The sequence below is a fragment of the Ixodes scapularis genome, unplaced genomic scaffold (genome assembly GCF_016920785.2).
Source record: "Ixodes scapularis isolate PalLabHiFi unplaced genomic scaffold, ASM1692078v2 PGA_scaffold9__187_contigs__length_104089568, whole genome shotgun sequence".
Classification (NCBI taxonomy): Eukaryota; Metazoa; Arthropoda; class Arachnida; order Ixodida; family Ixodidae; genus Ixodes; species Ixodes scapularis.
In genome coordinates this window covers 7,896,344-7,920,830 of record NW_024609884.1, presented here as the reverse complement: position 1 = coordinate 7,920,830, position 24,487 = coordinate 7,896,344, and the positions used below count along the sequence as shown (strand labels likewise).

Below are 24,487 nucleotides of genomic sequence, written 5' to 3'. Positions count from 1 at the left end.
CAACAGCCCTGGGGTCAACCGACTAAGTGGTGAGAGAACATTGCTATACCAAATGTTTGCTTCGTAGAAATTTAAATTCGGTAGCAATACCATACGCTTATCTTTTTACCTTTTTTTTTTTTTTCTTGTATGTAGTTGCATTCCACACCGCGACAGTGATGCACGTTGGTGACGATCGCTGACACGAGCCCGAGGCACGCACGATGGACAGCTGCACGGATCTGCCGGTGGTTCCGAACGACGGCAAAACCGTTCAGTCGACGAAGGTCCAAGCGCGTTTTCCGAACTAACTTCTACCACACCGAGGTGCGCGAAACCTGAAAAGAAAAGCTACCGTGGCATTAGCAGACGGGTAGCGTGCATTCGTCGCACCGGTGATGACAGGACAAAAGGTGCGAACACACGCCGTAGCACTTTATTGTCAGCACGCAGACGTTGACTGTTCGCAGGTCGAAAACCACGTCCGCCCCGAACGGCAATGCCAGGGCGGCGGCCGGAAAGCAAATTCCCAGCAGCGAAGTAAAAAAAAAAAAACATGGCGAACGGTTATGCTCATGGTCAACGTGCGCAATCGTCAAACACAACCACTCTACGCTGTTAAATAACACAATCGGGAGAAAACACAACACAACTCGCTCGCTCGCTCCTACGACGCCAAAGTTAGTCGAGTAACACGCACCAGAAAGAACATGGCGGAGGTCGTCCTCGACAACCGACAGAAGGCAAGGTTGGTTTCGTTCAGTGTGTGCGACAGCAAGTCCACTGCACCACCCGCGTCCTTCGCGCTGCTTCGACGCAACACGATGTCAGGCAGCGTCGGGGAAATGACGGAGCCCGCTTCGAGCTTCTTCAATGATGTCCTTACCCCACTTCGCGTAGTATGTACACACAAACGCCGGCAGGAACAGCAGAGAACACGAAACCGGTCGAGTTGAACAGTCTGAGCCGCCCGAAAAGGCCCGCACACAGTAAAGCTTCGTCGTTTTCCCTGCCGGTAACAACCACTCAGTTTGAAGGAGGACAGACATCGTAAGGGCGGCACATTTCACCCTTCCTCGGTTTCGCCGAAGGACGCGCGACGCACATACGCCATCCTGACAACTTGCTACAAGATGAAGCGAGACGTTTCTGCCATCGGTTCGCGCCATCCAAGGAGCACAACTCGCCCTGTATGACCGTGCCCCTTCGTGAGACTTACTCCGCAACCGAGCATCGCGACGTACTGTTTGCACCGAAATAGGCCAAAATCACGAGGCACCATGTACTTCGCGTGGAATCAGCCTTTCTTACTAGCGCGTGTGCCACACATTTATAGGGTACTTGCGGCCTTCGCGCCAGTTGTGTTCTGTTCACTAATGTGCCCAAACCCTGATGCAAAATGCGTTCCAATGAGAGCCAGCTGAGGTAGCTAGGCTAGCTGAGGTAGTTTCGAAGCAATCAGAAGATGTTTCAATTTCAGACGTTCGATCAAGACGGGTTGGAATGTTGGGAACTGTTTAGTGGTCAGAGTTCTACGGGTTTTATCGATTCCGAACTCCTTGCAGACAGGAGACCCAACAAATCAAAAATAAAATATTCGAACACGCAGAAATCCAGTTTGAGAGTTGGTTTAGCGCCTGTCTGCTACGGAGTTTGTGATGTTCCTCGAAAATTTACGCAATTCAGCCTAGTTTACGCCACCTTGATCGCGTGTATTTCCACTCGGTGTTTGACTGAAAACCGACAGCAACCATACACGAGCGACTCGTAGTGCGAGTAACGCAGTCGCTTGTAATCTCTGGCACCTCTGAGGTCCCACGTACACAAAGTCAGTACCAATCGATTTGCTAATTTACGGACTAAAGCTACCGCGCTCCGCGATTCGAGCACCATTCTTCACGTACTCGGGGTCCAAACACGGCAAAAGGGAATTTCACGGCATGAATTCTTTGTCCACTGGCTCACGCAAGGTTCGGGTAAAAAAACATTTACCGAATTGTTGAAAAAGTCCACTACGAACGGGCCCGATATGCGGGTGATTACGCGAACCATCCCAAGATTTCGGTGAGAATAGGAAGTTCGTTAATCACACACAAAAAAAAAAAAAAAAAAAACATATTTCAAGTTTACCGCATCTATCGAAGAGGAGGATTCGAAAGGTCAAACGCCATCCAACTTTCAAATCTCGCGCCACGGGGGCGTTGGACGGATAACACGCTTCGATAACAAAATGCCGCCTAGAGGCAGTTTAAGGAACTTGGGAGTGCGTTTCATACACAGCGGCGACGGAACGGAAGCCTCGCAGCGCTGAACCAGCCGCAGTGAACATTTGGTTCCGTCACGCAGACACTGCCTGTTTACTGCTACGCGTGGTTTTCTTTATATCGTAATAATAACGCGAATACTACGATTCATAGTTTACATCGTCTTGACACACGTTGCGTTGCTACACAACAAGAGTTTGGAGATGGCCCGTTGCTCAGTGATACTCCGAGCACGAAGATTGCGCAAATGCAATTCGGGAAAACAGTGAGCATCTGCATGCTCTCAAGAGAGCTCAGTTGAAAACCTATATAGCTAAACCGCCTCCCTCCCCTTAAAGTTTAGTTTAAAAAAAAAAAAAAAGCACAAGACATGTGCTTGGCAGTATGTCGGTTTAGTTGCGTACAAAAGAATGAGTCGTGTATCCTCAGCTCGCTAATCTACTTACACGAAAACACGAGGTTAGGCTGTTCCATACGGTGTGTGCGATAGTTTCGTACGAATTCGAAAATGCGACGCAGACCCCGCGGCGGCAGCTGAAAGGAAAATAATCGCCCCAGCTCCGGTTTTTTCCGTTTCACACGGAATAAACTTTCGTTCGCATCGTCGTTGTTTCGACGAATGCACGTGGACCGGGCGCATCCAGCACGCCAGCAAGGCGCCAGCCAATTTGGTATCGTATCCCACCGCAAAGAGCGCGACTTCTGTCAGATATTCCGAGGCAACATTCGTCCGAAGAGGGAAATGCGAAAGAGGTTCATTCGGTCGAACCTCGCGAAAACCGAGCTCCAGCGTGAAGCTTCAGCGTACTCGGCATCGAATTTTCGTAATTCGCAGGGAAACATCGCGCTGCCACGTGAAGCAGCCAGAGGCAACGATGAAAAATACACACAATTTAGTTTACTGCACATAACGCTGTGCATGTCAGACATTTTGCTATGAGCTCTGCGCCCGTTTTTAATAAAGTGAATTTCAAAATAAACACGCCTTGCAAAAGGACAAAACGCAACACGCTCAGGAGCTCGCATTTGCAAGATGTGAACATTTTCTACAAACGTCTTAAAACCCAATAATAAAAAAATAAAAAAAAACTCTGAGCACGCTAAAGTGCACAGAGTGTCAAGGCAACTACAAATAACGATAAAAACCAACGGCCTTTTCATTTCCAAGACCGTTTTGTATATGGCAGCACGAGCGCACATGTTGGCCAACTCACTGCATTGAACGCGAAAGGCCTTACCCCGAAAAGCTTTTACAATTTGCATCACTAACTACCGGAGCAACGCTTGCTCGCGTTCATGTCAGGCATCTCCGCGCGCACACACACTCCCAATTTATGGATGTTGAAAGCAGGCCGAAACATCTTTACCGACTCTCACAAAACAGCTTCGAACGTCGCTCGTTCACGAAGCCAAGAACGACAGACACCCTTTTCAACATGACTCTCACAGACTGTTGTCGGTGAAATTATACATGACAGGAAAAGAGCCCGTGAGAGTTCCCTTCTCCACACTCGCTTACTCATCTAGCTTCACTCAGTGCTTGCACAAGTCGAAACGAATGTTGTAAAAGAAACTAAAAACAAACAAAAAAAGACATACACGAGAAAAGCAAGGTACAGCAACAGAAAGACCGAAGTTCATTTGTGCAACCTGCTCTACACTCCCATGTAAGGAACTAAAGAAAGAAAAAAACTTCACTTTTTACTTAATAAATATCACTCCATTCTGTAGATCACTCACTCACAAAGATAAAAGACAGTATGTAAGTACGCATATTTACATTATTTTTTTTTCTCTCTCTCGGGCGGTTCCTCTCGCAAACATTCAGCCGTTGTATCACAGCGCATTCTCCAGTACGCGATATACCTTCAAGTAAGCCAAACGCACACAAGCATGCACACTGACAGTCTCCTCAGTTTACTCCTCGGTATCGGGCAATTTACATTCGATGTCATCCAAACGTGAAATTTATTGAATGTTTTTCATGCGAATCCCCACGACCCATTGGGCCACGCGCGAGCCCCATCAGCTCTCGCGTAGGATGGCTGCCAAGTCCTGCCCCGGAGATTCGATTCGCCCTCAGGCTCTTCAACTATACTTCGTTTCCGCTTAAGCCCAAACGTAGTCGACGCTACGAGTTAATGGGACCAATCAACAAGCGTGAAAAGCGCAAGTCACTGGGACTTTTTTGTTTCTGATTGGTTCAGCGATGACGAACACCATGAGAGGCTGTCTGATTGGTCTCATCAGCTTTAAGGTGAAACGCAGTATAGAGCACCGAGGCTTTCCTTGTCATTTACTCCCTCCAACTACTCTCGGTCGGGAGCACAAAAACACCCCAAGAACAGAGCTGACGGGTTGGCGAGGCGACAGCGCGCACCAGACCAGACAAGAACCCACGAACACACGGACTAATCACGCCCAAGTAAATAAATCATGAACACACAAAAACGGGACACAGTGACGCGGCGGGCATGCACGAGTATATGTCCGTGGCGTTGCCATTTGCGTCGTCGACGCCAGAGTCCGCAAACGTAAAGGAACACCGTTAGGCAACTCATGGTAGGATATTCACAATGGCACTGTCGGTGGTGGTGGTGGTGGTGGTGGTAGTGGTGGCGGTGGAGGTGGTGAAGGTGGCGGTGAAGGAGAACAGTTCGACCGCCTCGGAGGCGGTTCACTCGAGGCCCTGCATCAAGATGTGCATTTCGCGGAACAAATGTCCGAGCTTGCCCTGCATGGTCTGCCTCTTGAGCAGGAACGACCGAATGGAGAACAGCTGGTTGTAGCAGCTCATGCACTTGTGGTACCTGCGACGAGGCAGACAAAAACAAACTCCCCAAGTCACACCAGGAAAACTACACACGCTTTGCATGCGAGCTATGGCGACGCCTCGAACCCAACGAACCAAGTTGAAGCACGTACTGCCTTTATATCTTTTGGGGAAGTGCTGTTTGCACGAAGATACAGATACCGCTTTGCGATTTCAGACAATGTTCAGATAACTGGCAACAATGATTTTAAGCACTTCTGAAGCGTCATTATTCTAAAGCGGAGCTTACGGAGTGGGCTGAACAACATCAGCGCTTGACTGTATCAACCTTCGGCCCAGTTTGGCAGTTTCGCGAAAAGAAAATAATGACACGCTCGTGACTGCGGCGTACGACGCCCCAACTCTTTATCCTTCGGCTCGAATGCCCGCGCTAGTCTTGTTTCTCGTGGCGCCGGTGGAAACAAAGAAACAAACAAACAGCAAAGCAAACGTAACCTTTTCTCTCTCTCTCCAATGAAAACCGAAAACCGGCGCAATTTCTTCGGAACTAATTTTTTTGCGCCTCCCAAAAATAATAGGTAGCCAATTGGTCCCCCGTCCTTTTCTCCTTTTGGCGTTCGACAACCAAGGACAAGACACAGAGAAATAAAAAAAAGAAAAGAGTGGCACGGAATCCAGGCAGCGGCAAGGGCGCGCTTCCACCGGCGAGGGTCAAGCGCGCACAGCGGCCACGCAGAGAGTCGTCCATTCGGAGCAATTACTCGACCGAGAGGTTTTCGGCGTGGCCGGCGGGGCGACGAAGACCCCGAGCCCCGGATCCTCCCCCACGCGGCACAGCGCCGGCCCGTGCACGTCCCGAACAACAAAGCGCGCAAAAAGGCGACCAGTTGGAGGGGGCGTCGCCGGGAGTCCGTCGCCGGCCAGCGCCAAACAGCTCGCTTCAATAATGATCCGTCTGTTGGGTAACTCTGTTTCGGAGTGTGTGTGTCTGGCTGCTTCGGGGGAGCCCGGCTCTCTCTCTCTCTCTCTCTCTCTCTCTCCCCCCCCCCCCCCCCCCCTTCCAGAGTTGCTCGTGGACGCGTGCATCCGATCCGGGTCCCTGTAATTGTAGCTCGCTGGCGGCCACGAGAGAGAGCGCGCGCGAGGTGCAGCAACAACAACGATCGCCAGAGTCGGTCTGCGATCGCAATTAAAATGGAGAGGGTCGTTGAGCAGAAGAAAATCAAAGCGCCGCTTTTCGTCTGCCTTTTGCCCGTGTCGCCCTCTCCAAGATCAACTATCGGGCTCCCCCTCCCTGCCCCCGGGTAATGGTAACAAATGCGAGCCTCGCGGCGGCGGGCCCGGCATCCCCCGGTCCTTCATGAATTTCATAGGCCCCTTTCCCCTCGCGCGTCCCACGCCCCGCGGCGAGCGCCTGTTTCGGAACTCCTACGGGCCACTCCTCTCGCACTGCACGATGTATTATGTACACGCCCAGTATTAGAGTCGGACAATTACGCAGTTTCTTGCCCCTCCCAGAACAGGAGATTCCATCGAGCGAAAGCAGCTGGCCGGAGAAAGGAAAGAAAGGAAAAAGCGCCTTCCGGACGCGGGTTCGGAGCCTGGCGCTCGCCTCGGGGGGGAGGCCCAGAAGGCACCCCCCCGGACCCTGGTCCCCGACCGACACCCCGACCGTACCACCGGCAAAGCCGACACGACGCTCGTCGTCCCAAGTGAACCTGGCACGCCACGAACGGCGACGGAATACGTATCTTTTAAAGAAAAAAAAAAAAAAGAACACGTTTTGACAAATTTTGGCGTAACTCAGTTGTCGCGCATCTTTTACGGGGGAAACCCGGCGAGTTTGATGAGATGCAGGACCGACTGACCAAAGAGAAGCGAGCGGACCGCATCCATATATAAATAGACTATTTAGCTGTGTAGCTCGAAACGGATACTGTTCCGTGTTTTTACAAAGGTCGTTAACAGCACCTGTTGGGGATGCATGCAACATGTGGTGATTGCATCCTCTCACGTGTATTAAAAAAAAAAAAAAATAAGAAATTGTTATTTTGCCTTTATTGCGCTCGCGTGACGAATCAGTGGTAAAATAAAGTTTAGAAATCAATTTCCTCAGTTTTCTCGATCAATGCTACTCAAAATAATTCCGTGAAACACACTGTATAATGCCTCGTTATAGCGTATCTGGCACCAAGGGCTCTCTGTATCATGACATTCAGGTATTAACATGCAGTTCAAACGTTGTTTTTAAAATAATACAGGACAGTTAGAAAGGTAAACTAAAACGACGGCCTCAAAATGTGTGGACTAATGAAGAAATAAGTGTGCCACATTAAAGCCTTGTGGAAACGATGCAGGCAAGACTCGAAAGATCTGCTTATGAAAGAATCTCGAGAGATACGAAATAAATTTACAGCCAAAATACGCCTAGCAAAAAATAAGTACTAGGCAGTAGACAGTTTTAATGGACCGTACACTAAAGCTTTGCGTGCGCAAAGAAATCGCGGGTAGGGAGTGCGCATGCGCAGCACGCGATAGAAGGGCTAGCGTGTTGCGTACGCACGCACCGCTATGGGGATTTCGCGTTGCGGGCTAGTGTGCTTTGCGGGAAGCTCTCGAGACATCTCGGGCCAAGCGAGAGCACCTGTTTCAAGATGGCGGTTACCTCGACTGGCGCAGTAAAGGGCGACGTGGTGTTCGCGAAGTTCAGTGTTATGTGAAATCCCGTGGTGTTCAGGTCGGCAATTCTTTCCGGGACCTAGCGGTCGAATCAGATCGCCATGCAGCTGAATGAGTGAACAGTGAAAATGTTCACCGCTCGCAATGTGCGTGACGACTCTTCCTAAAAATCGCTCAGGTTGTCGCTATGCACTGGACATCAGCAGGTCATGGATTTCTTCCAGCGATAGCATTGATAAAAGGTGCCGTTTCTACGGGACGACTGACGGAGGCTCCATGATTGAATTTGGTTACGCACTCGTCCCTTTCGTACCCCGCAGAAAGATGGTTGGAAAAGTTTTAATTAACAATATTTCTTTTGAGGACCACGGTGGCATTGTAAGCACGCGGAATTCAAGGCCCTATATACTGGGAGAGTTTGGCCGATGGGCGGAGCCTGTCGTCCGCTAGAACAAGCGGACTTTACGATAACACAATATAGAGGATTTTGCCTTTGGCCACTCTACTCGGCGTGCGCTAGCCCAAATGCGCGGTTAGTACTTGTTTTTTAAACAAAATTTCTTGTACTCTGAGTTTTGGTTATGCCTGCAATTGATCACTATATTTAAGCACTGGCCATCCTTTATTGATTTCCAAAAACAGAACTTACAAATAAGCTTTATTTCTTTTGGTTCAAAACAAAATTATGCTTTCTCAAACAAAACGAAATCTGGGAATTGAGCGCACGGGTTCGCAGCGCTTCTCCTAGATGGCGCTCGTCGCGGCACTGAATTTTAGCGGTGGTAATTTTTGAGACCTAATATTCAATACTAACTTTTCACAAAAGAGGAATAAGTTTAAGTTCATATAATTTTAAGAGATCAGAGCAGATAAGTAGGTTTGACTGGCGATTACTTTAGCACGATCTGTAAATTCTTTAGCACGATGCTGCTTAGCTGCCAATATTAAGGTTCTGTGGACTCGTCAAGCTGCAATGCTGTAGCTTTTTTCCACAGCTCCTTCATCTTGTTCGTACAAGGTGAAAATAAACTGATTTGATTTGATTACGTGTGCAGCGCCAAAAACACGTGCAATAACGAGAAACACCTTTATTACAATGGTGGGTCACAGCATCCCTAGTGTGCCTAATCCAGAGTGAGTTCGAAATTCGATAAGACAAAATGGCGGAGGCAAGGTGCCACCTGCTGGCTACCCGTGGTTGCTGGACTGACGGCATCTTCAAAAGAGCGCCAAACTCTCTCCCCTATAAAGGGCACTGGCGGAATTCTACGGCTCTGTTTAAAGGGACAGTGACACCACCAAAATTTGATTTCTTTTTTTTTTTTTTTGCCAGGAGATTTATTATGGTTTCAGAAGACTACCCAATCAATATTGTGCTACGGTGTCACGTATATTTTTAAGTAAGTAAAAAACGCAACTACTCGAAACCGAATCTGGACTGGAGAGGAAGAAGAAATATAGAGGAGGGGAGAGTTGGCGGAAGTCACGTGGCTGTGCAACTTTTTCTCTTCTTCGATCAACGTATTTGCGGCTTTCTAGAAACCACAAAAAAATTTGCGTCATATTTTTTTTTTTATATTTTTAATATTGAGTGTGTGCCTTCGATGACCCACGACTTTGATTACATTTGGTGGTGGTGTCTAAACCATAGCAAACGGCACGTGACCACAGAGAAGAGAGTAAGCGCGGCTCAAACTGGCCAGTTCTCGGTCGGCGGTTTTCGAGCAGAAAGAAAAGAGTGCAAGCACGCTATCGTTCCCGTTCTCAATTCACTCGGGAATTATTCCAGCTCAACGAGACCCGAAAAAAAAAAAAAAAAAAAAAAATATATATATATATATATATATATATATATATATATATATATATCTTCATAAGAGAGAGTTTTTTCTTTACAACAGTTTAGAGGGGACAAAACATATATTTTAATGATGATAATATCTGAAGGCGAGAATCTCGAACTCGAAGGTTTATCCTTTTTTTTTTTTTTCCCGCGGAGCGAGGCTTCGTGCAGCCGAGGTCCGTCCTCGAGCGAAGAAAGCTCGGAAGCAAAGATAAAAACAAAACACGAGGCAAATGAAAAAAAAAACAACAACTATAAACTATGTGATACGTTGCAAGATCAGAGCTACGCGGGCCGAGTGTTTGAGATCTTTAGGCATACTGACTCTTCAGAAGGTGTATGAGTATGTCATATTAATGCGCCATTATTATCACGAAGAAGCGTAAAAGCAGAGGTTAGAAAGATAAACTTGAAACATATGAAAGGTATGTTGTACCCACTATACTAAGAGGGGGGGGGGGGGGGGGGGGGGGAGAGCCACTATTTTTTTGAATAAATTACCAGATGACTTATTTGGCTTCTCTTCTTTAAATAAAGTGAAGAAACTGCTAAAAAACGAATGTAATAAATACAATATGTGATGAAATTGCATGAACCTTCCGTCTTGCTTTCGATTTTTAATTGTGTGTTGAATGGCTTTGCATTATTCACCCTGTATTCAACAAGCAAGTACTGATGTTGGATATGTTTTGTTTTATTCGCTGTGGTAAAAACACTAGGTTAGTGTTCAAAGAGTAATTATTGAATATGATACGGCGCTTGTGCGTGTGTGTGTGTGATACGGCGCTTGTGCGTGTGTGTGTGTGTGATACACACACACACACACGCACGCACGCACGCACGCGCACGCACGCACACACACACACGCGCGCGCACGCACGCACACACACACACACATACATACATACATTCCGGGTCAGGATCGCCCTCCCCCAGACACGCCGAGAGCACATTACCTCTCTTCCCTGGGGATGTCGACTCCCACTCCAGGAGGAGCCGTGATGTTCGTCTTGATGACAGAGCCGAAGTTCTTCAGGATAATACGGAGGCAGGAGCAGCCGGTCGACATATGCCTGCAACAAACGTTCCTCACATCAGACTCGGTCAGACCTTCTCGAACATTCTCAAAGAACCCGACGAGCTTCGTCGGGACCGGAGGCGGCTACTACAGGTCATCCAGAAAGGGCCAACTCCCAAAAACAAGAGGCCGCGGCTACGCGACAGATGTATAAATTGCCGAAATTCCCGAAGCAACACCCCCAAGAACAGGGCAGGGTCGCCCACTCCCCGCGCGACGCCGGCCCGAGAAGGCGAGAGCTGGACATTTGTCCCGGAGGAACATGCACCGCCCTAATGAGCGAAATCCCGCATAAATTGGTGAGGAATTCCGACACCAGCTCATACTGCACGGGCCGCACCTTCGGAACGTCGGCGGAACGAGGCTGCACCGAAATCGAAGACGGACGGTGGATTATGACGCGGCAGAGACGCGCCCGACGGGTAATTAATGATGCATAAGTGCGCGAGGACCCGGTCTCGCACCTCGTACGGCGAGGGGACAGAACGCGCTGCCGATGGCCGCGGAGCAATCCGAAGATTCCGGTCGGGAGCTCGACCTCCGCGCCGCTCCCGACTGCATCGGGAGCGACGGTGGGGGGACGCGCACCTGCTCGCCACGCACGCCCGGAGGAGACCCACCCTGGTCCTCGCAACAGTGGGAAGGAAATCTGGAAGGGTACGCTTTGTCCACTTTCTTCCCGCCGCCGGCTGTGGGGACTGCTCAAGACGAAGCAGTACGGAGAAGACGACCATTTCGCCAAGAACGTTAACAGAGCTGATGGACGCCACACAAGGTACTCCAGATCAGCTCACGATGTTTCAGTGCCGCCACTTCACTTCCTCTCTCCTGCGGTCTTTTTGAACGGCGCATACTACAATCCACACACTATATGTGCCAAGTCAACATAAGTGGAGAACATAAGTGGGGAACAATCAAACCCTGAGAGTGGTAACTGGACTACCGAGATACACACCCCTCGACGAACTAAGGAAATATGCAGGAATGAACAAGATAGAGGAGAAAGCAGAGTCACAACAAATCGCACACTTCCAACGCCTCGAAAGGTCTAAACATGGGCGAAGACTATTGGAAATGCTAGGATACTCCACGGAAGGTAGGCCCCCGATCGAGAAGGCTTCCCCACCATGGCAAGACATAGGCATAACTGACCACAAGCCAACATTCAAGGAACAAGGAACTAAACAGAGAAACTTCGCAGCCAAGAAACACGTTCAGTGGCTCGCGGAGGACACTCAATGTAAGGAAATAAGGTACACGGATGCCGCGAAACATGACGGGGCTGCCGCAGCAGCCTTTGTCGACCTTGCGAGGGACAGGACCTGGTCAGAGAAGCTTCCAACGCAGACCTCGGTTAAAGAGGCTGAACTGCGTGCAATTTTAGCCGCAGCCAAAGATATCCGAGAAAGAATCGACCTGCAGGTAACAGGGCCTGGATCTTCACAGACTCTCAGACGGCATTGAAAGCTTGCCGCAGCTGCAGAACGAGAAGCAGAACGGTTAAGATTAAGAAGATCAAGAATATTGCGGAGGAGCACAGGAAGCTAGATTCCAACATAACGATCGAGTGGCTACCCGGACACAACGATATCCCGGGGAACGAGAGGGCTCACCAGGCCGCAGCGGAGGCAGCTAGCAGCACCAGCTCCGCGTCAGGCCTTACCTCTCGAGTAGAAACGACGAACGAAATGTCAATAGACCCAGATGAAATGGCTGAGCAAGCCAAAGAAGGAAGGAAGGAAACTATACCTAAAGGGTCTTCTGCTAACAGAGGAAGACCCGATACCACCAGGGTACACGAGATGGGAGACGGTTCGGCTACGGCGAATCAGTACAAGGACGGCGTTAACTCTGGCGAAAACAACAAAAAAAAGCATCCTTCGAACTGAAGGACCACGAGGACCCAACGTGCAAGACATGCACAGAGGGATCCATGGCAACGACCAAACACGTGCTCTGGCAATGCAAAGGCCTGGAAGACTTTTAGAGTAGAGGCTTGGGACTCGCTACCCAGCGAGAAAAGGCCCACGAAGCTTGAAGACTGGACTCACCCCAGGGGACAGCCACAGCACAGAAAAGAAATCCTGGACTCCCTGATCAGCTACATCAGGGACTCTGGGGTCCATCACTTCATCTATATTTATACATAGTCACTTAACATTTCCTATCAATCCCTACATTCCTTTTCCCTCTCGCCTCAGGGACACCAACCCATAGACGAGTGAACCTTTCATTAAATAAATACATGGTCTCTCTCTCTCTCTCTCTGGGGGAAAAACGGGGCGTCGGCTTTATCATAAACTCAACACTGGGTTGGTCTTGCAGTCATACCTGTTACTTACACCTACACCTCGCTGGAACTAAACTAATACTTCTTATATTTTTCACACATACATAGCGCTACACGACGTAAACTTAAGCCCTCGGATGTCTACGCCAAGCACCAACGTCCGCTGCAAGGCGCGAACCCAAGCCCAAAGCCGAGGAAGAAAAACCGCCCCAAAACGGTTTTTATGGAAACTGGCCCAGAGAAAATCGGTCGCCTCCCTCGTCAACATTTAAAACCATCCCCATGTACGCACTTATGCTGGCAAAATACTTGCGTTCGCTTTCCGGAACGTAAAAGCCGCTATTGCCCCGGTAAGAAGGCGTTCTTTAGATCTCAACTTGCAAACGGAGCTCGGACACGCAAGACGGCGACCGCCCCGACACCCCACTAGGGGCCACAGTGTGGGCTTCCCCGGGGGTTGGGCGCAAGGTGCGCGGACGCCAGGATAGCCCGGGCCCCCGTTGCCCCCCGCGCGCCCCCGGCGCCCACCCCAAGTGCCCGCTCCGGGGCGCGACAACACCAGGCCAGCTGCGGCCATCAGCGTCGTCACTGTGATTTACGGTCGGGATGTGACTGCAGCCTGTAATTTGGCCCGTCGAGCTGCGAGACCCGCAGCGAGGTCTCCCCGCCGCCACCGGTGGTGCTCTGTCGCCCCTCCCTTCCCGGGGACGCGGTCACAGCACGCGCCCGTCGCACGCGCTCAGCTAGCCTGTGCACACGAGAATCCATCCAAGATGCAGATAGCCACCCCACATTAGAGATGGCGATCTTCCCCGCGCAGGTATACACTCGAGCGCGTCATACGACGCGCTTCCGGTTAGCCTTCCGAACGTTCACGCCAAGCATACTGCTCGCGTATATAAACTCTCGCACGCTTTCGGATGCCGTTCACCTTCCGAAGGATCCAGCAAAAGCCGAAGAAATCAGCGCGCACGATCGCGAAATCACCACCGCGCAGCAACAAATCGGCGAGACTCCGCGCACACTGGCGTTTTCCGATCCCTTCTGTAAGAATCGTCCGAGAGGGCGCATTTCTACTCGGCGGTGTAATTGCAGGGAGGGGCTGCTTTATTCCCCGCGAGTCGCTTCTCTTTGTCTGATTGAGATGAATCATGGCAACGGGTTTCGCGACGCCGTCGATGCTGCGCACTTGGAGCCGCTCAAATTGTTTGGTAAACGAGCCCTCTGCAGAGCTCCGCGCCGAGGTCCCAGTCGCCGGGGGCCAGGGGCGCGCACGAGTGGCACTTTGGCCGCTCGCCGAGGCGAGACCCGTCGCCAGCGGAGCGGGCACCTCCCACCCTGCCGCCGCCGCGCTCATCAAGTTGTTGACCTTTGCACGCCGCCTTTCGGCAATCGGCCGGCACAAAGTGCCTTCGAAAACTCGCCGCTCCGACAATTACCCCGTTACACAATGGGTCCTCCCCTCTCCCGAACGTGGACCCGCGAGTGGGTGCGAACGTACTTACGCGCGGGAGCTGTTCAGTTAGGGATACGGCCCACAGGCTATGTTCGCCACTTGTCCCGCCTTCGAAGGCACATGCATGTTTGTTCTGCGAGAAAGTAACTTGGTCTGCCCGGTTGCCGTGTAAAGCGAGCAGCGGAGCACGGTCGAGGTCGGCTGAGTCTCGCAGGAGGCCACGTCACGTCACAGCTCAACGCTGGAACAGAGACGCTCGCACGCGCATTCCTCTCGGGAGAGCTTTGATCATCGAAGGAGCGGAGTGAAATACACGTAGCAAATGACCGAGCCAATGATGAGAGCGAAGGATTTGCGTTCACGCATCCGGAGCACTGGTTAGATTTCATTATCGGGACGATACTGGCCAGTAACCTGTTGAGCAGGTCAGCCAGCCGCGGGCTCCTTTTGCAGAATAAACGGCGACTCTTCCTTTATTGGAAGGAGGTTACACAAATTAAAAGTAAAAGAAGTGGAACCTGTAAATCTGCTCTGATAGACGATGCGTCTGGCAGCCGCCATCTATCTACTCCTGTGAGCAAGCCCACGAAATCGCAAGCCTGTCGAAGCTTACGCCGCGCGCATGCCGCACCTGCCTGCACGCAAAGGGCAGAGCCGGGACGCATACCACCGGACGCAACGTTCGAGCCCGTTGTTCACAGCGCACGCCCGAACAAAGCGAGCTCCCGCTTATGTCTGCCAAGAACGACATTCGTACGGAATGTAGTACAGCGCGTACAAGCGATCGCCGGGTTTGCACAGAATATGTCATACGGCTGTTAGTGACCGTTTCCGGTTCTCGCTCCAGTGCCGGAAGAAAAGGCGAATGTGAACCGAACGCTGACGCTGCGCTCGTCTCATCACTGATTGGACACGAGCGCCAACCGAACGTCTTGTTCGAGGAGGTCCGAGTTACTCCCGTGGGTCACATAACTTAACCAAACATAGAGCAAGACGTTTGCAAGTACGGCCTCAGGGCGCTGCCATCTTGTTGCCGGTGTGTGTAGATCTTCTCATAGACAAGCATTGCGGAGGCGTACCCACGGTTTCCAGACTGGCGCCTAAACAAGGCGTTTTCCATCCACGGTGGCCAGACCTGACCCCACTCGCGGCTAGTATGGGCGAGAGCGTGATCACGTGGCAAAAGATCGATGCATGACTGGTCCAACGAGCTTGTAGCTTCCATCGCCTTGTCAGCATAGGGACGAACGGCTTTTGCCAAGGGCAAACAAATGTCGACACAACACTCTGGTTGCCGCCGCCGCTCATAGGTGGCGGTAGCTGTCCAGAGCGTTGTGTTTGCCGGTTGTCTGCTTGCCGCCGTCGCTCATAGATCGCGGCAACCCTTCCAGTCTCAGCAACCAGACAACTGGTGGCTGCTGTCGCTCATAGATGGCGGCAAGATTTTTTTGGAGGAAGAATAGCGGGAATGGAACGAGCGGCGATGTGCACAGCAGCGCGAATGGTTCCCGCAACCGCCGCGAGGCCGCTATCGCCTAAAGTTACACTGCGTCGAGCGCTTCAGATTCCCTTGCGAAAAAAGACCAGATCGCTCGCCTGGAAAGCCACCGCCGAGAACAGAAGCTACAGCTCTGCTGCTCTTAATTCCTTCTTCACCAAAATAAAAAAAACTAAAAGCTTTTTTTTTTTTTTTTTCATTTGGGTGAATTTTTTTTTTTTGATAGAGCCGTTCACGACTAAACTGCAGCGCGCGGCGCAACTCTCATTCTCTTCGTTCAAGTATGTCGCGTTTCCGGAGTTAATGGAGCCGGAGTTGCCTCGACGCCAGAAACGGCGGCGCTGCGATCGCATCTAGCTCGACGCTGCATCACATTCTGTGTGATCGCCTTTGTCATGATAGTGAAGGAAAGGGGAGATTTTATTTTCCCTGATAGAATCGAAAGATTGACATTGAAGCCACCACTGTGGTGCCAAGTGCTCGTTAAGGAAGTGGTAAAATATGGTGCTCCTCACTAGGGAGTTTTAGTAGATAATACCGATGACTCCGATAACGACACGTTATACTCTGCCGACGCCTTTGTGCATGCATCGTGTCGTTATCGGAACGATCTGCTAAAACTCTCCACTATCTGAGTAAAATGCGAATAAGCGTCGATGTCGTGTGCGGGCTAACTATAGCGCGTGGTGCTCATTGAGGAAGCGTTAAGGTAGTTTGCCGTCAGCAGGCGCTCAGGAGCAACGAAAATTAAAGTGACCCTCCATGTGTTTGAGTTCGTCTTGCAAGTCGCGTCAAATGCGCCAGTGCACTGAAATGAGCGGTCCTTGGAAGCGAATGGCGGCGGAGCACTCGCTCGTGGCACGGGTCTTGCGCGTTTCCACAACAACGATTGGCGGTATTTGTAAAAAAACGCCTTTACCAAGGGGCTTTAACGGAAATGGCAGGCCGCTACCGGCTACTAACTTCTCGATCGCCAAGTGGTAGCGACACGCTGGGAATGACAGGACGTCTCTTCTCGCAACTGTCACGACGTCTTTGGGGGCGCACTGACATCTATCAAAATGCACGTCATCGGGATGATCGACGTTGAGGAGCAGTACGATGTTAGATCCGTGACGCGCAAGTAGTTCCAATTTGCTTAACTACGAGCGTTTTTTGAGTCTCACGTTATTATTTTATATCACTAAGATGTAAGCCAGCATTTGTTTTACCGAGAAGTCCACCCTCCCCGAAACTTGGAAGCGTGATTGTCACACCGCGGTATACCACCATCGCTGAAAGTTGCGAATTACTTTGCGGTGCTTCAATGGAAGTTCGGAAGGCCGGCGGCGGCTGCGGCGGAGCGTGCACCTGAAGAGGCCGCCCTTAATAAACAACTGCCGAGACACTCCTGCCAGATACCGCCTAACTAAATGCAAAGCGAGAGACAGGCGGAAGCGCAGAGAGTCAAGAGCCCGTTGAAGAGGCGGCAGAACCCCGAGGGCAGCGTGCACGACGCACCAGATGCGGCTTCATCGAGGGCCCCCGAAAGGCAGAGCGCGCCAACAAATCGGCTCCATTTCAAGCCGTCGTCGATAAAGATCGGATCGCGTTTCCCAAAAACGGCCGTGAGAAAGAGAAGAAACGGTCGCACAAAACAAGGCGCCCGGTTGTTCGGCGCGACACTGAGCTGCCAAGAATGGCCCGGGCTGGCGCGCAAAAAAGGGATGCGTTTCAAAGGCGGCGATAGCATCGATCGTTGGTCGACAAAGAAGTCACAATGGGAGCCAGGGCCGAGTCCCACAGACGCGGGGGGGCCCGCGGACGCCGCCGCTCGCGCTCGGACTCCGGGCCGCACACAAAGGAACGGACTTGAACCGTCCGGCGCTCGTCAGCAGGCGCCCTCGCTCGGGACGCGGCAGCAGAGGACGGGCGCGATGGGTCGGCCGCTGCAGCCGTTCGAGAGTGTTTGGCACGACGCACAAACGCCCAGGAAGAGCACGATCCAGCAGCGAATGACAGAGAGGGCTTCCCGAGCGACTGTTCCGCTTCGTCACACTCCTTCCTTTTATAACACCAACAAAAAATTATCTCCACGTACGCACGACACTCATCAATGAAGCTCATAGTAAAGACTATTCTCTAAAGAAGAAAAAAATAAATAATACTTCGCATTACGCGCCAGAGCCTGCAGTTTGCTGAGACATCAGATCCGCATGAGAACCTCCGCCTCCAGCTCGTTTCCTTTCGTTGTGTGTGTCAACCAAGTGTCAACCGAAGGTCGAAAACTCAAGGTGGAGGAGGAGCTTCCTGAGTAGTTTTTATCTTCCAAGAGACTAGAGTGACCAGGATGCAAGCCGCGAAAGTTTAGAATCAATTCACGCACACGTAGCTACGTCAATGAAAAAAAGGGTGCAGCGGTTGACAAACCGATGCTCACGTGTCAATCAGCGAAACGTGCATCGCGCTGCCAGTGACGCAGCGATTGAGTCTGGAGGCGGCGCGGAACCACTCGACCCAAGTGAACCGTCTACCTGCATCCTCGAAGGAGACGGGCCGTCTCGAATTATTCGACGGTTCGCTGGACGCCTCGCGACTAACAGTCTGGAGTCAACGCGCACCAGCGGCGGGCAAGTGACGGGCGACCGACAGCCATCTATCGGGAGAGGTAGGCCCTGAGCACTACGAAACCCGGCAGCCCGACAAAAGGTCGTCTCCCCGTGAAGTCCCCCGAGCTGCTCCCTCCTCCGCAGCGGGGGACCAGTCCCCGTGACATCTTCATCGGGACCTCGGCGGAACCAATCTCCCCCTTGGGTCTCGCGCCGTGCTGCCGATTCGACGCGCCCCTGCTCGCGACGCTCGACACGCCGCGACGAAACGTCAAACGAGCGACGGACATGAGAACAAGGCGTCGTGGCACGTCGTGGGAACCAGCGCGGGGGAGGCGTTGACGCAAGGCGGCTCGACGCGTTGTCGTGCCCGGCAAATGTTTCCTCGAGGACAATCGCTGATCGAGCACTATGTTAACTAAACATTAAGCGGAAAAAAGAAAAAGCACAGAGCATTTAGCTGGAAAGCGGTCGTTTACTTTTAGCTATTTATTATTTTGATTTGTTTCAACGGGTCCAAGGATTTAGTTTCTGAGCCAATTAGGACGGTGTCTCAATTACACCAGAAATAACTGGTCACTGAATTACGCACTTCTTCCGTGGAAATACCCGAGAAAAAATAAAATAATAAAAAAAAAGCTCTGCTGCGTCTATGTTGTCAAACTTGTTTCTTCGTGACATTTTAGTGCAGCAAAAAAAAAAAAAGCTACGCTTACCCCCCCCCCCCCCCCAAACCCTTTACACACACACACATACACACACACAAAGAGAAAGAAAGACTGCCAATAATGTTATGTACTTCGGAAGTATATACTTCGGAATTAAGACTTCTTAGCTCAGTGACGCCGGAAAGAAAATTACGACCAGAAAAAACTTCCCCACAAAAACGTTAAAACCAGAAAATCGCAAAGTGGACTTGGAGCCGGGAGAAGCATAGATGGGCTCCATTCCGTCTTGCTCCAGTGGATGCACGAACTTGAAGAGTAAACAGAGACAACTGCAAGCGTGGCGCCCCGACTGGTGCCCCATACGCGCAACTACGAGCAGTTTGCGCGTGAACACAACTTTGGCAAGCTTGAAATTGCACGGGCTTGTCCATGCAATCCATGTCTTTAGAGCGCAAAAAAAGATCGCCAGAAAGCCGCGTGGGCGGAAAAAAAAAAACGCAAAAAACAAAACGGTAAAAAAAAAAGAAGAAAACTTTTCGCCGAATGATATATTATTTATCGAAAGAGACATTCCCTGCCCGGGCCACTTTTATATGTAGCTGTTGAACACCGCTCGCCTTAATCAATAAATAAATAATAAAAAATCGGCAAAAGGAAGCTAAAAAAAAAACGAAATCACGAGTTGGGAATGTTGGGCCAACAAACGGGCCACCTAAGAGCGCGCCACGCACACAGCGCCAGAGCGAGGGAGGGACTTTGATTTGGCCTCCAGTGCGTGTCCAACGCAAACGCACTCGAGAGTAACTACGCCAGCCCTCTCTCCCTTCGTCGGAGTCCAGGCTGCACAGAGGCGACAGAGCTCGCGCGAGGCAAACAATGGGCCCGGGCGCGAAGGCAGCGGGCCCGTGCGCCCTCTGCGACGGGGCCCAGCGGCCGAAGGTGCGCACCCCGGGGGAAGACGGCCCGGCATTCCGGGGGCGCCACCCAGCGCGGGCCGAGGGGAGCGAGTGCAGGTGCGGGCACCGGCGGGGCGGGCAGCGGGGCCCACCGGCGCATGCAAACAACCCCCCGCATTGTGCGCGCGGCGCCCAGGACCAACACACGGGGAGGGGGGAGCCCGCCGGCTCACTAAGCGCGCTCTGTTAATCGGCCTTCCGTTCTGCGCGATAAACGCAAATACGATCAATGCGATAAAGCGGCGGAACACGACGACTGCCGGGAGAGGAGGGCGCCCCCGGCTGAAAAGCCTCGAAGCCATAAATCTGGGGCGGCCGGGGGTTCCCCCTGCCGGCCCGAAGCCGTGACGGCGGCGCACAATGCGGCCGCGACCCACCACGCGAACCCGCCCTGCCCAGCGCGGGGCCCAGGGCTCCGGAGCATCCTTTCTTGCGCGCAAATAAATAATCCCGAGGACCGCCAGAAAAGAGGCCCCCGGGCCCTGTGACAGCCCCCCTCCGACGACAAGGAGCCATCGCCGAGCCAAAAAAATGCTGGCTCGAGCGTGATAAATAATGTGTCGCAGTGCGCACGCTCAATGCCGGAGGGCGGCGGCGACATCCTTGTCGTCGCGCCCCCCACGCACGACAATCGAGAGGCACGTTGGAGACACTGCCGACTCGGCCGGGACCACCCAGCGCAGAACCGTCGGCTTGCCGAGCGCACAAAGCCGCGCCCAAGAGCGTGGCGTCATCTGCCCGCGCACAGCGAACCCGGCCCATTTCAACGGTACCATCAACGCTTCTACAATTTAATCTCATGGCGTCCGAGTACGAAAAATGCGTGGCGAATTGCTAGCCAATCGTGTTGCATACGTGAAGCGTTCTAGAATCGCATACGTTTAGCGATACGCCGACTGCCTAGAATGAAGCGATACTATTGTCAATCGGGCTGATAAACCTAGCGATCTTCCAGAGTCCATACTATCGAGATCCTCTCCCTCATTGCGCACAGGTGGTTGAGTTCCTCCTCGCCTACCCCTCTGGTCACATGAGCTCCCCCGTGAACCAATCAGCATCGAGCTTCGCGGCCACGCCTATAAGGCTGCACGAAATGCGGAGCAACTAGCCAAGGAACGTTTACCGTAAAAAAACGGAACATCTGTACCCGACTTAATGCACGCTAAGCACGAATAGTACAGGGACGTTTCTGACGCTAGCCTGTGAAGCGCGAACGAGCGTCGATTTTGCCTTGTACCAACGCTTAAAACACACACATACACATAGGCGTAGACTACGGGGAGAGGGGGGCGGGGGCATTGGGGCTCGTGCCCGCCGCCCGCCGCCCCCCGCCCCCCCCCCCCCCCCCCCCCCCCCGGGCCATGATCCTTACTTGTCTTGTTAATGAGCGTTTGACCTGATATTCTGAAGCCGCAGACTTTATTTCCATGTATCAAAGAGAAAAGACTCGTGGCCTAAATGTCCCCTAAAAGAGAAAGGTCGCTGCCAATTCTTTTTTCCCCTAAACGTTGTGTTTTTCACTTCCCAGGTGGTCAACGTAACACTCTTTATAGAAGTTTTAGAAGAACATTTTTCCCGGAAATTAACTATGGAAACTAAAGACCATCGCCGAAATCAACAGGTCTGCGGGAATCTAGAACGGCAGAACGGTGTGTACTTGGGCGAGTTGGTTGTACATCGCAGATAATAAAAAGTGCCAAGAAAACACAAGGAACAAGCAGAAGGACGACGTACACCCCAGAGCGCTCTGTGCTGCACGTCGCCCTTCTATTTGTCCTTCGTGTTTTCTTGGCGCCTTTATTCTCTACAATCCAGAACGGCACACGCGCGTTTCCCCACGCAGAATATTCGTGAACCGACATTTCACTCGAGCGATCGTGATCTTGAAGATAGGATTGAACGCCGAGGTTACGCTTACTCGAAATTGCTACGAAGCACACGGTCGAACCAAGAAACGAGAAGAGATCTATAAAACATCTCGACGTAACTCGGAAAAAAAAAAAAAGAAGAAAAAAAGGTTTGCATTTTTTTATTGTTTTTCTTGTGTTTTAGTTATTTTTTTCTTTCATTAATGGAACCTTCAGTGATTCTAATGGAACCCACACAAAAATCTTTGAACGATGAAGTATGTGCAGCGCTCGTAGGTAATTGTATACCTTCCTGCGGTCTTCGGTCTGGTTGAATATAACCAATAATGGCAATGATGTTAATGTTCCCATAAAATGCACTTAGAGGTATTTTATGACCCCATATGGATCACTTAATTACCCCGACACCCCCGGCAAATGCGCAGACCCGCGAGAACCAGACCGCCACCATTCAATGCGAAACATCGCGTGCAAATATCAAAACCTTCATTGACGCCCGTCTGCCAACATTTGGTCACTACGTTCGTGTAAAAATTCATCAAACCCCAAATCATTACTTACGATTCGTATTTGCTTTGAAGCAGATCGTAGATGGCAGGTAGCACAATCTGGCACATATCCAACGTCCAGATTTGACTGCAAAAAACACGGAAAATAGGAATGAGGTAGACTTCTCCACGTCGGCAGATCAACATTTCCGACCAAAAACACCAACTATGAATACGTCCGTTTCAACAAGCTGTTTTAATTCGTGCGGTGGGAATCCTTGGACTACGGTTCAAAGACAAGCGAAACCCGCGGAAAGTGTTCCTCCTAGTTGGTATGCAGATTGTTAAAAAAGGTTTGTGCAGAATCACCACCATAAAACTGCAACCGCAACGCTCTTTTTTTTTTTTAGAAATATATTGGTTTAGACCGCGAAAATCTCAGTACACCTAATCCCAGTCCACAAAAACTAGGCGTAAACTAGCGACGTTCGCAGGCGAAATCGCGCGCCAGGCGCCTTGAATCGTAGCTGCCAGCAGCGCCTTTTTCAGCTGTTTCCTTGTCACTTCGCGGCGCCGAAAGCAAACTACGAATCACTTAGTACTTCGGACAGACTCTGCGACTACCACCCTCAGCCTAGGTTGGGTCTCCCAGATCCTCAAATCCAGACGCGAAATTTATTATGTCGGTACACGAGCCTACTTTATATTTTTGTTTTGTTTTTATTACCATGGGTCAGAAATTACGTTTAGCGTTCGCTATCGATAAAATTAATCCCACTATAAAGAAGTGTTCACTTTTGCATCACCTTCCATCAAAGATTAAAGCTCCCTAATCAGGCAGCTCTCAAATTCGGATTAGTAGCTAGGAAAGGAATTTTAGTTGGCACAATCGACGAAATGGTCAGATTGAAGTTACTATACTTATACACGCATCTAAATTATGAAGCAACTTCCACCAAACAAATGCGGCCACGGTTAGACGTCGGCGGGCTGCGCTTCGTAGGCCCTCTCAACGTCGGGCACCCTAGCGCCTTGTTGAGCGTATTTTGCTCCTACTGTGCCGCCATCTGGTGTTAAACTCCGTAGCCAACAACATTACATCGTTCGCCCCCTCCACTAAAGATGGCGCCACTGTACAAGCTTTAGACTCGTCACACAGATTGGTGCGGGATGTTTCCTTTATCTCCTCTTTATTTATTTTTTCCCTTGTGGAAAAAAGAGGGGGGGAGGGGCTTATTTTAATGTTGGCTTCAGTGTCGCCTACACTTGCCATACTCTCAATTTAGAGATATTAAATAGCATGCCAGGAAGTATTACAAAAATACAAAATATTAAAAAAATGAAAGCTCATTCCGATCCCGATAAGCAATTATATATATTTTTTAATTAATTAAATGCCTGAAGGCCTTTTTCATAAATGCAAAAACAGCATATTGATATGAAATGTATAAGGTGTTAAGAAATGTATATCATATTGCACGATATGACATGTATGGAATTTAACGTTCCACTGCTGTAAAGCACCCGAGAGAGCGCACAGTATTTATTTACAAATAAAGAAATAAAAAAAAAACTGTAGATGATTACATTATAATCTAAACCATGAGACAAGGAAAAATAAAATAACGGACAAGACGACAAATAATTGCAAACGCGGCTGAATTCATTCGCAAGGGGACCACCATTTATAGCTGTCCACACAAACAGGAAAGAGAGAAGACAAAAAGACATGCAGCCGCAAAGATGGCGGAACCGAGCTAGACTGACTGACCTCCACCCAACGTTCCTAAAACACTCAGTTGGGAAACTCGCCGTCGAAACTTGGGCCGCTGGCGTCCAACGAGACCGAGCTAGATACGACAACAGCGCCACTCTATCATTTGTCTGTATTGTGGTCACCTTGAGCTTTTACAAAGCATGTTTTTGCGTAAAAACAAACGGAAAAGACTCCTTTTTTTATGAGATTTTTTGGAGTTTAGTACAAAATGATGGGCGCATGATGTTTTTAAAATCTATAGTTTGCAGGGTTTGCGGCACAATTAACATTGTTTTTATACAA

At 50.7% G+C, this 24,487-nt stretch overlaps 1 protein-coding gene across 11 annotated transcripts in view; it reads right to left on the bottom strand.

The window, feature by feature from the left end:
• Window positions 1–393: 393 nt before the first annotated feature.
• LOC8041779 (katanin p80 WD40 repeat-containing subunit B1) overlaps window positions 394–24,487 on the bottom strand; it is a 172,747-nt gene continuing 148,653 nt past the window's right edge. For all 11 annotated transcript variants that reach the window (XM_042287100.1, XM_040499184.2, XM_029991423.4 and 8 more), the window contains 3 exons: window positions 22,502–22,576; window positions 10,495–10,611; window positions 394–5,053 (listed from right to left, as the gene is read on the bottom strand). In XM_042287100.1, the coding sequence (XP_042143034.1) occupies window positions 4,921–5,053; window positions 10,495–10,611; window positions 22,502–22,576 (325 nt within the window). In that variant the 3' untranslated portion in view covers window positions 394–4,920. The remainder of the gene's footprint in view (window positions 5,054–10,494; window positions 10,612–22,501; window positions 22,577–24,487) is intronic.